The sequence below is a fragment of the Agelaius phoeniceus genome, chromosome Z (assembly GCF_051311805.1).
Source record: "Agelaius phoeniceus isolate bAgePho1 chromosome Z, bAgePho1.hap1, whole genome shotgun sequence".
In the NCBI taxonomy this organism is placed as follows: Eukaryota; Metazoa; Chordata; class Aves; order Passeriformes; family Icteridae; genus Agelaius; species Agelaius phoeniceus.
The window spans coordinates 19,394,189-19,409,534 of record NC_135303.1 but is presented as its reverse complement, the minus strand read 5'-3'; the positions used below and the strand labels follow the sequence as shown (position 1 = coordinate 19,409,534).

The window sequence follows — 15,346 nt, the reverse complement described above, 5'->3', positions numbered from 1 at the left end:
ACTTATCTAAAATGTAAAAGATAAGTTCTGAGTGAAAAAATGTTTCTCCTTTCAACTAGTAGTAAAATATAAAGGAAAAAACTTGCAACTTTTTTTCCCATTTTGTTCATTGTTGTATGTAAGTTTCATTAATGGTTGATGATTACAAAAGTTATTTTTATATTTTTATCTGTGGCTGTCAGTGATTTGTTTAAATTCCCATTCTAGTGGCAGGAATGCATGATTGTAACGAAGTACTGTCACTTGCATGGAGCTGTGCAAAAGTCTTCTCGGGAAAGAAAGTCAAGTTAAACTTGATGAAATTTTCAGGTTTTTTCAGTTTTTAGCATTGTTAATAATGGTAGCTGAAATATGAATAGAGTATTTCCAATTTAGGATTTTGTTGAGGTTAGAATTATTTCCACATACTAAGTCTGTGGAACTGCATGAGTACTTCATAGCAGCCTGTCATCTCAAAGGTTGATTTGGATGAAAGCAATGAGCAGCATTTTTCCAGTTTATATTTGTTTCAGGAATACAGGTATTCAAATACACAACTTTCACATCATCATCATCATCAATCATTATCATCATCATCTTCATTTTGTTTTGTTGTTTTGTTTATGTTTACATTGATGCTAACTGGTAACTTTTTTTTACCAAAAGTGAAAACAGGACAAGAACTCATTTTGTTAAAGCCAGTCCTCTCTTTGCTCATATATCAGAGTGTGCTGTTTCATGAGTAGAAGCACTATAAATTATGATAGTTTCAGCCTACAAGTCCCACTCTGACATTACAAGCATATTGTGAACCTGTCCAAGGCACTGCCAAAAGCTGCCTTTTGTGTGGTAAGAGCCATGTGCTTGCATGCTGCATGCATCCCCAATGTGAATGGACGAACACCTGGTTGTTGTATGTATTTTCTCTAACTCCCATCAGGGTCTCACTGTGCGGGCCTGTTTAGCACCTCAGTGCTCGGGGGTTCTTCAAGTGCACCTAACCTACAGGATTATGCTCGTACGCATCGTAAAAAGCTGACTTCTTCTGGCTTCATAGATGGTATGTGCACACTCTAGCACATGCACGCACTACCCATGTGCCACATTGAACTTCTAAAGATTTTAATGGAATCCTAGAATCTTTGGCCTTAGTATTAATTTTATGAGTTTCTATTGCTTCTTTATTGCCCATAGCTTGCTTATGTTTAACTTAATAGCATAGTTAATTCTTGTTTGTCTTGAATTGAACACCAGATCATAGACTTGTAATGTGCGCCAGGAGATTCCAGGAAGTGCATTTTTTAAGTAAACTGAAAGTTTTGTTTTTAAATTCTTTAATCATTTTAAACTCTGTTTTTTATCACTGCTAATTGATCTTGAATTTAAATTATTTGGAGCATATACAAGGAATGAAATTATAAACTAATAAGTTAAATACTGATGGTGAAAATTTTAGGATTCCTGACTTTTTTTTCGTGGGGTTTGGATTACAAAGGAGCAGGAGATTCTCAGTTTTGGATAATCTGGCATAGAGAAGAAACTCACTCACTAGATTTCACAATGTAAAGATACCAAAGCACACCTTCATAACTCTGAGGTGAAACAGTATTCATGCTGTTTTCCCCCCCACTTCACTTCTCAGTATTCAACTCTAACCTGCATAACCTTGTATGCCAGAATCACGAGCTCATTCTGCCTGTTTTCATATACATCATTACACATCTGGTAGTTACCAACAATCCAAATTTTCTTCTTTTTAACATCTACTTAGATTTTAGCCCTTTTCTTGGGTCCCTTCTGCATGCCACTCACTTCTAATACCGTCTCATCTTTTCTATTTTCCTTTCTTCTTCCTTTTCTATTTTAAAATCTCTCACTTTTGGTAGCTGTTACAAATTTCAGGTACCTGTTTTTCTCTTTCTCAGACACCACACGCGGTTCTGCTGTTAAAAGGTTTTCTATCTCATTTGCTCGACACCCAACCAATGGTACGTTTTGCTTTTATTTTAAAAACAAAATCAAAAACAAAAGGTTTCTTGCTTCATCCCTTTTATTTTTATTTCAAATACGGGGTGTACAGTATCATCCAGCCGTCTGTTGTTCCTAACTTCAAGCACAATTCCAAATATATTTGTAATCATTAGATATCCTAAATACTTTCTTTACCATTCATTAGTATAAATACAACATCAAAATTCATTACTTAGAAAAATCTGCAAAAAAAAATTAGGTACTACTGTTAATCATGATCTCTCTAATAAATTATTCTCCTGAAGTTCTTGTGTGATCAGACTGTATGGTACAAGATACAGACAATGAAATCTGATCTTATTAAACATACACTTCTTGATAGCTGCTGTTTCTTCTTTGTCTTTCTCCTGCTGAGCTGATTCTCTGAGCCTGCCCATTCTAAAATAAGTCACTGAATTGACAGCTGGAGTTTATGACTATCTTCTTGAAGTGATGCTAAATTACAAAAACTAAAGCAGAAGCTTTGGTTCTGTTCCTGCTAAATTGCTATATTTTTTATGGGACAAAAATTTATTTTACCTTATCGTACTTCTCTGTTCATCAGATGTGCAAATTACTTAAATATTGCACTAAAAATCACAGCAAGAGAGCTGTGACTTCTTGAGCAGCATTGACCTCTTGAGCTTCAAGAGTGAGAGTTAACTGTCTTCAGTTTGCAAAATTTCTCGTTTAACACACAGGACAGAGGTATGTCTTTTTCTTCCTCAGCAAAATATTTTGCGCCTCCCTTTCTACATGACTGAATAGGCCCCAGATATATTCAGGACCAACTGGACCTGAATGTAGCTTTTCCAAATTTCTTCACTGCAGTTTTAAAATGTGCATGACTGCTGGCTAAGTTCAGTGATAGTGATATTGAAATTGCAGTGGAAATCATCAGTATTTTCATGTTAGATTCAAAATATATTTGCTTAGGAAAAAAGTTAAAAAAAAAAAAGACTTGAGTTTTTGTTTAGCCTTGCTTAGAAGCAGACTTGTATTTTATTACATTCATTTTAAATCTATAGTGGCTTTTTTGCACTGCAGTGCTTTATAAAGGAAAACTGTAGTAAGGCTAAATTTCCTTTTAAGACTGTGTTTGATCTAAAATGACAAATCTAATGTTTTATCTCAAATAGAAAAGTCAGAAGTCCATTTTTTATGTTAGAACTCAAACCAAACAATACTCCCAAAACATACAAGATCAGAGAGTAAGAACTGCATTTCAGAATCTGTGGCTAATAATAGAATTACCTTTTGTTCCATTAAGTCACTTTTTGTGATTCTATTCTTTAAAAAAAAAGGATCTAAATAGCTTTTATCGATCACACTTACTGTTCTGATTCATGTAATGCAGCAGTTTTGCTACACATCTTTGACAAGATTAATGCATGCAGTATGAGCTCCTATGAACCCTAAGTATATTGCAGTTTCCAGGGGTTCTCTACTAACATAACGCCCTATTGATGTTGTTTCGTCTGTCCTTTGGACTATCATTTTAATTATCCTTGTCCCTTTCACTTTGTTTTTTTCTTACTTTTATGTTGTTATCACACCCTCTTAACTCATTTCAGACTACCCCCACTCCCCCCACCCCATCTTTAGTTCAAGGAACATGGTGAAACAAGTATCTTCTGAAAGTGCTATACCTTATTTTCTGGGCCTCTGCAGAACACCGACACCTCTTTAGGTGCTGGTCCATTTCCTCTGTGGAATTTCTAGGCTCCAGTGGTATGTCTCTACAGTTTTTGAATCTTAAGACAGCAGGGATGGCTTTTTGAGATGCTGCGTTAACCCTTTCATTGGCTTGCCTTTTGATGTTTTAAGAATAAATACAGGCAAAAATCAAAGGCTGTTAGTGTACAGGAAATTGCCTTCTTAAAGGGATACTGTTGGGCTTTTTCATCATGAAATTTAAAACTTTTTTCTTATACCATCAGATAATATTTGTCAGAAAACATTCAAATAAAACACGACACGTAGAATTCCTGATTATGTTTTAAGCCATATCCCTTAGAAATAAAGATACTACAGTGACATTCTGGGATATGACTAGGTGACAGCAGAATTGTCAAAACTTAACAAAAAATTTGGAGGGGAAATTTCTAAAACAAGAAAATTTTATTTCTTTTTTCTTTTAAAGTGCATTTTGGAATTCCTCTCTGGTTCTCTATAACATGCAGTATAACAATAATAGTTATTAAAAAGTTAACCTGACATTGTCGCACTTCATTAATTGCAAAATTAGAAAGAAATAATTTTCATTCAAGTGATAGGAACTTTTCTGTCAGGGAAAAGAGAAATCTTACATTTTACTGTAAGGCAACGAAAGGGTTTGCGCTTTACATGCATGCATATAGCTATTTAGGATATTAATATGTATGGTAAGCATCTTAGTGCTTACACTGAAGGCTAGCTAATGACTTTATAAGAGAATTGAAATTAATTGTATGGTGGTGTTTCTTTTGTACACAAAACTCCTATTTTCATGAAATGGAATATTTTGTTTATAATTTAAGTGAAGCTGACATAAGTCTACCTCAGTTGGTTGAATATCTGTAGCAATGGCCCCCAAAATTTGAATATGGCCAAGGTGGGTCTAAATATAAGTATAGACATTTGGGGGTTGAAATCTTTCTTCTTCATGCATAGTACTGATGGAGAGTGAATGGACAACACTGGATATCACAGGAACATTGTTGCTTATTATTTTATGGGAAAGAACAGTTCCCCAGTCATGTTATCTCTAATAAATGTACCTTGAACTGAAATTCTAAACATTATTTCATTCACTATTGCTTCTTCATTTAATTGTCTTCGAAGAAATTTACAGTATTGAATTGCAAAGTTGTAATGTTACACAGCTGTATGTTGAAAACACTAATGGACATGTTTTCCTCTTCTGAAATTCAACTGGATGAAACGCTGTTTATTGAGTTACCAAACTTGAATCACTTTAGAGGACTGCAAATTTTTTTTAGCCAAAGTGTTTAAACACTTTTTAGTCTGTTAGTAATATGGATATGCATGGTTAGTGTATGATCAAGACTAACATAGAAAAGCAAAGTCCAATAAATTTTTAGATTTTTGGGTTGCTTTACTTACCTGTTCCAATATATGAAACTTCTAGTGTTTCAATACTGCTTTTAAATGCATAAAGGTAGGTGTACATCTGTCTCAGAAAGGGAAAGTGTGTAACCTCAAGATATAAAAATGCTAACAGTGGTTTTCCTTTGATATTAAAGGCAACAGTTTATTTTCACAGAATACTGAAGATGACAGAACATGAGTTCTGCAAATTTATTTCTTGGAAGATACAGCATTTTTAGCTCTTGTCTGCTAACAAAATAGCTATCCTTCTTTCTTGCATGAATGAATTACCTATTTAGTCTTGTGCCAGGTACTAGAATGATTAGGATAAATAACTATCTTTTCCTGCCTTTTTTTTTTTTTTTAGTGATCTGCTAAATTTGTCTTAAAGGGAGATTATCTTTCATGAACTGATTTGGGAGTAGGGCACAGTTCTCATGTTGGAATAATTTATGTGTACATGGGTACTTCATGTGTACACGGGACTTGTATCCCATGTATTGTATCTTTAGCTGGAAACTGGCTCATCTTGTTCCAACTCCTGCAATATTTAATTTCCAAGATTTCAAGAAGCTTATGCTTGCACGTGCTCATGTAAACTAAGCATTTTTTATCATGCATTAATGCAGTACGTTAAATCCTGTCTTATGTTTGGAAATCTCTTTTTTTATTATTTTTTTATTTTAGGTTTTGAACTGTATTCGATGGTGCCTTCTATTTGTCCTTTGGAAACTCTACACAATTCCTTGTCTCTGAAGCAGGTGGATGAATTTCTTGCTTCTGTTGCTGCACCATCAAGGGAAAATCTACAGGAGACATGTACTGGTTATAATTTGTAATTATGTTAATTTTAAATTCTTAACTGTTGTTTAGTTAATCTTTGCAGTGTTTGCAGCTAGCAAGTAAATTTGTTAAAAAAAAAAAGGATACTGCTTTTGAAGAAAATGAAAATGTACATAAACCATAATTTTACATTTTGCAGTATCCTTTTGTGGGTATGGACATATATAATTCATTGAAGTAGCATCTCTGTTGGCTGAGGTAGTAAATTAAGGATTTAATGAAATCATAGTTAGTTTATTTCCTTTATTATTATATTGACTTCTCTGTACTGTCCACAGTCAGCTGGATTACAGGTAATGCTTTTCAGGGAGCATGCAGCATTCCCAGCTTTATACTGTAATGTTGCACTATCAGTAACCTCAGCAGAATAGTGTTGCATTAACACTTAAAACTTCATTATTTCCTGTTTCTTTCAGTATTACTTGGGGTTTCACCTGTAGAGTGCTTTACAGTTACTTAGCTTTTTAGCAGTTTGTGCTGCGTGTTTAAAGTTTAGGTGATCTTGAAAGGAAATACAGCTGAATTCTATCCACGTGCATGTGTCTGGGAAATGATTTCCCATTGTGATTCTAGTGCTGTGTCTTTGGAAATAGTTTAAGTTAGGTCAGATTTACCACATAATAGGATGTGTCAGGTGATTGAAAATCATTCTTCCTAAGGAAGTGTCTAAAGACTTACGCTTTGATTAAAAAGAAACTTGTATTGTTTCTTATCAAAGTACTGATACAACAGTATTCTACCTGTTTGGACTTAACCCTTTTTTCTACTACAGGATTTTTCAATTTTCCCCCATTATTTTATACAGTTTAGATTTTAATCAGCAGCTTATTTGATAGGGTAGGCCTCCTATATTTGAGAAGGAGTATAAGCAATTTTAAGAAAATTGATGTAACTGAAAAAGAGCTCAGAGAGGTTTGTAAGTATATGAAAATTCTCAGCTACTTAAAATGTCTTTTTATACTGGTTAGAAATTTTGTGTGTCTTCAATATGAAGAAATATTGAAAAACAAAATGTGTCATACTTCTAGCATATGGTTGTCACCTTTCTACCAAGGAGTGATTGGAAAATAGACCTGAGACAATTAAAGTCATAGATGTTTAGTTCTCCTGCTTTCCTGTACTGTTTGGAGGTTGTCTAGAGATTAAAGCATTGTGTGCACTTTTTATAGACATATTGGACTTAAACCTATTCAGGTGCAACCTTCCTAACTTATGAGAAATAGCATGAAGGCTTTTTGCCTTCTTCTGGCAAGGCACCTATTACTGAAATTCTGCCTTAACAGCATGAACTTATTGTGTTGCTTTCTGTTGTAAAAAAGAGATTTTAAGATTTGTCTTTCATATTGTAAGGGTTTGATACTTGAATAAAAAATTGGTAGCTGGTTGTATAAATGTGGTATCTATTTTGCTGGATGGATACACAGTCCTGTGGCTACAGTTTTTGACATCTGGTTTAGGTCAGAATATTTTTATTATTAATGATTTCTTTTTCCCCCCATCATTTCAGCTACTCCAACTTACATGATGCCCCTTTCAGGAAGGAAAATTTCTTTAAATACATTTACCCCTGCAAAAATTCAACCAACTCCACTTGAAACTTTGCCTGAAAGGCTAGTGGTGGAGAAACTAACCTTATGTAAGTAAATTCTGTCAAAGGCAGAGTGACTAACTTGATTATTTCCAGCAGTATAATTCTTCCTTACATATTACACAATTTCATAGGACAGATTTTCTTAACATTCCCTACATTAGTAGAATTATTTTGTCAGTCAGTGAGAACTCAGTAGCATTGCACAAATAACTTTAACAGTAAAACTGTGTTAATAGTTACTTTCTCTTATCCTCTGAATTGTTTCATTTTCTATGGCCTGAAGTTCATGAGCTTTGGTTTTGAAGTATGACAGCTATCTCCAAGTAAAACAAATTTATTTATTTAAATGGCTAAATTTCTAAGATGTTTTCTGAACACCTAATGTAGAGCTCTGTGACTCTGTTCTGACTAAAGCTGCCGATAACATGATGATGCATTCAATCATTAGTATGTTCAGTCTGAACTGTTGGCCCACTACACTGTCTGCCCTTGGATGGTTGTGCTGTTTAGAGACCAAATTTCACTTGGATTTCTGATTTCATTAGATAGTGTAGCTTATTTGTTTCTGTGCTAGATAACATGCATTTTTCTTGCCTTTCTGCTTTTTAGCATGGATATTAAGTGTAAAATCTAATACATCTTTTCTCTCTATCTGTACAGCTACCCTTGGATGTCCTGTTAATGTATCTAATATTAAACCATCTCTTGAAGAGGCCTCAGTAGATGCAGAACTTTGTGGTGAAACTCCTTCTGAGAAGAAATGATCAGACAAAACTGGAAACAACTTCTTAAACGGTTCTTTAGTGTGCATTCAAGCAAGTTATGGAGCTGTCAAAAGCCATTCATGTTTGCATCTCCAATTCATAGTGCACTTAAAAATCTTTATACATGGTTAACTAATGTGCACAGTATTTACATCAAGCATCTTTTCTCATTTTCTAAACATACTTATCAGTTTGATGAATGTCACGGCTTTTAATGGAAAAGCTGCACATGAACCTTTTCTGTGTCTTCAAGTATCTACTGTAAACATGTACAAAAACAAGATGGTATATAGTACAGTGGCTTTGTTGTTGTCACTGTAATGAAAGCATTGTCTGTTGTCATTATAAACTTCTATTTTCAGGAGTTTATAATCTCCCTGTGAATTTCTTCTGTGTGCTGAAACAGAACACGCATCTTGGCTTTTTTTTTTTTTAATTTAACTACATTTCCAAAGAGATGTCTTTTCCCTGGTTTGGAGATAAGCAGATATTTTCTGCATTTTAATTATATTATATTATATATGCTGCAATAATTAGGCATGATGGAGTGAGTTTGCGTATCAGCACTTTTGACTACTCTTTTTCTTTTTCCTTTTACATCAGACCTGTAACATTCAAATCTACCTTCTTGTTTATTGTTTAGTACACATGCTTGTATACAGATATCTGTATATCATCCAGACATAAAACTGTCTTTTATATCTATAAACTATCTTTTATCAAAATCTTCTTTTGCTTACTAAAAAAAGACAGTTTTATTTTCCTTGCCATGTGTTTCTAGAAAAAGGTGATACTGAAAAGCAGGTTTTGTAGAATGAGAAATGTTACAGCTGGTCTGCTACTAGGTTTATTCTGAAAATTGTAAATATTCCTCCTATGATTTATTGTCATCCTTTCAGCACAGAGAGAGACTGTGGACTACCAGAACTCAGTGCATACTGTTGCAAAATACTCAGGATTCGTCATGGCCTGGGAATTTTCATACCTCCCTCCTTCTAAGGTACTGGTTGACAGCAACTCTCAAAAAAACCCCCACAAACAAAAAAAACAAACAAACAAAGCAAAAAACCACCAACAAACAAACAAAAAAACCAACCAAACAAACAAAAAACACCAAAAACCAAACAAAAAAAAAAAAAAAAAAACCAGAAAAAACCCACAAAACAAAAATAAGAAAAAAAACAAACATTTTATGAGATGTAAGAAGCAATTTCTAAATTGGTGGAACATGGAGTTATGGTGTTATTTAGAATAATTATCCAATCTAAACAATTTTTGTAGTTTTTTTCTGAGGCATGAAAAATTACTGGGTTATCAGTACCCCACATGTATGAAAGTATAGACCACTTCTTTAAGTTCAAGTGGCTGAGTAGTAAGAATGGACTTCATAACTACAAGTTAGGTAATTCCTTTCATGTTTAAGCTGCAGAAGACAGCTTATGAGTAAAATGTTTAAGTAGGGCTCTTACTTGTCTCCAGAGCCAGTGCAAGCTGCACTAGTTACATTCACTAGTTACTATTTACATTCACTTCATCACAGGGTCTTTTTTCAGTGTTTACCATATATGAAATGGCTTCAGCAGATGATTTCTAATAATGCTGATTCAATACCAAAAATATTAAGGATTTCACAGCTATATACTTCAAACATTTCATTTTCCATAGTGTAATTTTGTTATTTACAATGTTGGTCTTGCATACAACTGAATGTACCCTTGTTTACCATTTAAAAGGAAAACCTAAAAATTTAAGTATATGTATCATTCCAGTCAACCAAAGCTGTGGCATAACTTTTTTTATGTGCTTCTAAATAAAATCAAGGTCACTGGCAACTTCTCTCTATTGTATTTCCTTTTAAAAGCACCGTGAAGTATAGTGAGTAGCTGACAAAGTCATCTCAGTGGAAAACAATCTACATATACGCCAATAATTTACAAATAAGCCAGAATTACTCTTGGTGGTAAGGATGTGGCATAAAAGAAATGCTGGTATCATTTTATACTGAAATCACTCCTCAAAAAGGTAAGCAGCAGTCACACATTCTGCAGTGCTTTGTCATTCTCCAGAATGATAATATCAAATACAGGACCACTGTGAGTGCTCTTCTACTTGCTGTTGAGACTGACAATAGGACACAATGTGGACTGTACAGGTTTGAACCTATTTTTAATTCCCTTTTTTTATGCAATATCACTCTCTCTCACATTAAACTTTTTTGAACTATACATCCTATTCCAACCAGATTTGGAGAGGTCAAAAAATATGTTTACAGAAGATCAGTGGTCAAAATATGACTGTGACTCCTAAAATATTATCACCCTGCAATGTAGTTTAAGTAATTATTTAGCTTAGCATTTCTTCAAAAATGAAGCATCATTGCAAAACAGACCAAACCACAAAAATATGTGTGAAAACTCCTAAAATTAATTTAAATCCTGTTTTATGTTTCTTTATTATAATCAATAAATTTCAGTTATGTAATTATCCAAGTACACAGAGGCTGTTAAGGGAAAGCAGATGTGCTTCCAAAGTTCAGTTTTGGAGAAATCCATATAAACAAGCCTAGGGAAGTATGCATACAAGAAATAATTATACATATTATCATATTTCAAAAATAATGATCATACCTGGAACAACAGCATCAAAAACAGTTCAAAGGATAATGGCAGAAGACATGTAACAAAGATTTTTAAAAGCCAGTTCAATGTAATAGATAAGTGGCAGAATGTAGGAATTTAAGACTACTTTCTGTCATCTAACACAGAGAGAAGCATAATGCTCCTTTATTTTTCTTGCATTTTTTCCTAATCAATTTACAGCAAATGTATTTTTGACAGTTCCATATGTAACTTGAAGAAAAAATAGCAAAAACTTTTCCAGAAAGTCAATTCTGCAAGAAGCAGTATAAGAAAAGAAGTGTACTTTCTAGTAGTAGTTCAGACTTCTTTTATTTTTCTTTCTAAATAATGGTTTTCATTGTACTTTCTTTTGTGAGGACAGATTTCATTGAGTATTTTTAAATGCTAATTTTTTATTCCCTCACTTAGCCTTAAAAACAACTGTCTTGTGCTCTGAAATACAGAAACTGATTAACACCAAAGCAGTCCAGAGTGTATTACTGTGAAAAACAGATGTTGAATAACAAATAGGGCAAATATTTTATCTATAAAAAAGAGAATGTGTGTGTGAATGGCATCAAATGTGGGCCTAGGAGGAGGAGAATGCACTAAATACAGAGAACATCCGCAGCATAAAAGGTAGAAGCTAGTGTAGAAAAGACTTTACAAAGGAAGCTTAAATTCTGCATTGATATAAAACCAGTTCTAAAGTGGACTTGCTTTAAAAAAAATAAAACCAGACTTGACTGAATAATTGTCGCTGTACCACACAATGGATGAATATAGTATATAGAAATGGACTTCTAATCGCAAGTTCTGAAAATTTGAATTCACAGATCTCCATCCTGTTCAGTCAAAGAGGTAAGTCACTGACAAGAGAAAACAAGATAATTGGGTGACATACATTTTGCAACAGATCCAGAATACTTCTAATATAATGGCAGTATCTTTGCTTCCAACAAAGCTTGTTTGGTCTGAGTGCACCTGTCTTACCAGATCTCCTATTTCATCTCTCCAGAAGATGAATAAATGTTCCTTTATTTAATAAAATTGTTATTTGTTTACTAATATAAGTACTGAAAATTTGTGAATCTTTTAAAATCTGAGTATAAGTCCATTCAGACTTACTGTCTTATTTGTTTTCAGACTCTAGATAGCTTTTTTATTTTTCTTTTGGATGAAGGCTGGGAATATACTTAGACTTACACTTTTATATGTAAAACTTCCATAAATTATTTTAAAAGGCTACTCTGGAAAGCATTTTGAACTCTATGAATTTAAACTACGTCTGTAGACGTTTTTAAAGGGCACTCACACGGAACATATAGAGTTACAAATACTGAAAAGCAGAAATGAAAATAAATTAGAAAATCCAACCAAGAGAATTCAAAAGACTAAAGTGACATTGGATTTGAAACAGAATAGAATGAAAAAAAAACCTGGAAGTTCCTGTCTTTTCTAGCTTCGATATTAGTTGTGAAAAACGCCAATCACTTGTTTTTAAATTTTTAAAAGTTTAATAGTAATAAAATTGTTATAAAAATACTAGTACAATTAGAGTAGTAATAATTTGGACAATTTGAATTAGAACAATATGAGACAATAGTGACAAAGAGTTACGGACATCTGGCTACCTTTTTCTGGGCAGCACGAGGCTGAAAAAGGACACCCGTTAACAAAGGATTAACCCTTACAAACAATAGCCTGTTGCATATTCATACACTTCATACATGATGCATTAATTCCATTCAAATACAGGATTCTGTCTGGTCATCATCAACTTCTTCCTCTGATTCCGAACAGCACCTTTGAGGCGGGAAGAATTTCGTTTCTTCTGATAAGAGGGCCATAAATTCTTTTGCTCTGAAAGATTCAGGCATCCTGTGACTGCCATCTTGCTGCAAGTCCTTTCTTTAAAAAAAGTATCCTACATAGCATGGTTTCTATTTCAACACTTTTTATAACCTAAAACTATATTTAACACACTACTTAAGAGAATTAATACAGCATTACTTTCTAAGACAACACATATAATATCCATTTTAATATTTGTGAAAAACCAATAATAAAATACATGCATTTCTCACATAGTTATGAGTAAGTAAACATGGACTAAAACTATGTGCTGTTTTAGGTCACAAAAATGAAGAACAATGCTAAGGCACCTGAATACATCCAGAAGAAGACACCCAAGCAGGTAGAAGGGTTGGAAGGCCTGTCCTGCAAGGAGTGGTGGGGTTTGGAGAGAAGGAGGCTGAGGGGCAACATCACTGCTGTGTTCAGCTGCCAGAGGAGGGGAAGCGAGGAAGTAGGTGCTGAGCTCTTCTCCTTGCAATTCAGCAACAGGGTGTGTGGGAATGGTTCAAAGCTGCATCAGGGGAGGCTCTGACAAGACATTAGGAAGCATTTTCTTTCTGAGAGGATGGTAAAACCCTGGCACAGGCTTTCTAGAGAGGTGGTTAATACACTGAGCCTTTTTGGTGCCTCAAAAATAGGCATCTGGATAATGTCCTTTGTTGCAGTGTGGCAGGGTGGTAGAAATGCTGCAGCCTTCTTTGAAATGTCTCTTTCAGAAGCTGCTCAGAGTAAGGCCACAAGAACAGCCATTTCAAGCCCATGCACACACACACACACCACAGATAGCTCAGCAGAGGAACAGGAAGGGTCTTTGTATGATATATTCCAGCGAGGGTTTGTTACATCCACTATGCCAAAGGAACCACAGACAAAAAACAAAACTATGTGGTCTGCACGACTTAAGAATGGGGTCAGTGACCAATGACCTGAGGGCACAGGGGCGGGGAAAGGGCAGGGCAAAGGGCAAGAATCTGTAGGGGGAATGAGAGATGAATAATTTTGGGGTGCAAAATTGGGGTGCAGTGTCAACTGGGCAATGAGGGAGGCAATCTAATGTAGATTGGCAGTAGTGCTGCAGAGCATCATGGATTAAGTCTTCTCTATCAGCCTAGATAGGGAAAACTCTATGATACAGTCTTCCAAGGCAAGGCTTTGGGGATTTCCCTGAGGGGAAGCAGTCAGAGGATTCCCCAGTCCTTCATAATGGGCTTTAAATTTGGTCAGCCCTGCAGTGGTCAGGCAGTTAAACCAAATGATCACTGTAGGTCCCAACTGTTCTGTTCTATTCTATTCTACTCTATTCTATTCTATTCTATTCTATTCTATTCTATTCTATTCTATTCTATTCTTTCTGTTATTAATTGCCAGACATTTTAAACTCAACATAGGCTATGCATTCAATCCAAAAGCAATAAGGTTAAACAAGAATCATAGGAACACACAGTAACTCAGAATGGAAATGGCTTCAGGAAGGCTGTGGTCCACTGTGTTGCTCAAATCAGGGTCATCAGTGGGACCAAACAATGTCACTTAATCCAGCTTGCACTTGAGAGCCTTGAAGGATAGAGACTGCACCAACTCTGTGAGCAACCAGGTCCACTTATAGTCACTTCTCTTGCTCTTTAACAATGCACAGTTTGATTTTGATAAACTTAAACAGCCTACAGCAACATTGGCAAGTATTTTCTGTTGCCTCTCCCTATACATGTACACACTAAGTGCAAATTTTTCTAAAGACTGGTCCAAAATTTCACTTCCCTTTCCCAATAACTTTTAGATCTCAAGGTGTAGGACCGAGTGTGTCTTTTCATGTTGAATAGTTCTGTTTATAGTTTGAGATGCTCTGAATCACAGCTGGTACTAACTGAAGATCTGCGAAATGCACAAGGTTCTAAACCCACCACATTTTCATATTCTTTCCTGTGTTTGTGTCCATCGGACAAAATTCACCTTGCTTAAATAGCTGTTATTCCAGCTGAAATCAGCCTTATTAGGCAAAAAACTAAATTTGGCCCAATAAGTAAATCAAGGGATGCTTTTTACACTTATTAAACTTTTTTAAATTAATTTTTTCACTGTTATATAAAAATTAAGATGGTATTTTAATAAATGATGTGCTTTAAAATTTTTCTTTAGGTTTTAAGTTGATTTTCACTGTATTCATTGGTCTGCAAAGTTTTTAACTTAGCCAAGTAATCTTTTAGGAAATTACTAAACTTTTTTATTTGGATGGAAAAGTTGCAAGTTATATGACAACATGTAATATTTATTTCTATGTCTTTTAATATACTGTGCAACCCACCCCCCACCACGCCCCTAATATAACGCTTTTCTGCCACATCAGCCATATCCTCCTCAGAGGTGCTTTTCTCTTCTCTGTCCCCTCTCAAATTAGTGCCTTGTTTTTTATCCTGTATGTAGTTCTGGATTTCCAGCAGAAATTGTGTTTTCAAAATAGTGGCTACAATCCTTCAAAAGCAAAAGGAAAGTGAGTATTTAGTAAAAATGTTTGTCTCATCAGGCTTGGTGATTAAATCCATGTACAGAGAGCCAAAGAAACACAATGAGTAAATATTCTATAAATTGCTCAGCTT

The 15,346-nt window shown here is 34.6% G+C and overlaps 1 protein-coding gene across 23 annotated transcripts in view; it reads left to right on the top strand.

Moving 5' to 3' along the window:
* The window catches only part of PPIP5K2 (diphosphoinositol pentakisphosphate kinase 2), a 50,000-nt gene extending 39,891 nt beyond the window's left edge, over window positions 1-10,109 (top strand). For 13 of the 23 annotated variants that reach the window (XM_077172099.1, XM_077172100.1, XM_077172097.1 and 10 more), the window contains 5 exons: window positions 920-1,039; window positions 1,905-1,967; window positions 5,767-5,898; window positions 7,430-7,558; window positions 8,174-10,109. In XM_077172099.1, coding sequence (XP_077028214.1) covers window positions 920-1,039; window positions 1,905-1,967; window positions 5,767-5,898; window positions 7,430-7,558; window positions 8,174-8,277 — 548 coding nt within the window. In that variant the 3' untranslated portion in view covers window positions 8,278-10,109. Of the gene's footprint in view, window positions 1-919; window positions 1,040-1,904; window positions 1,968-2,554; window positions 2,698-3,563; window positions 3,689-5,766; window positions 5,915-7,429; window positions 7,559-8,173 lie in introns of those variants that run through there. The other 10 variants (XM_054653414.2, XM_077172110.1, XM_077172108.1 and 7 more) reach the window with 5 other exon arrangements.
* Window positions 10,110-15,346: the final 5,237 nt, after the last annotated feature.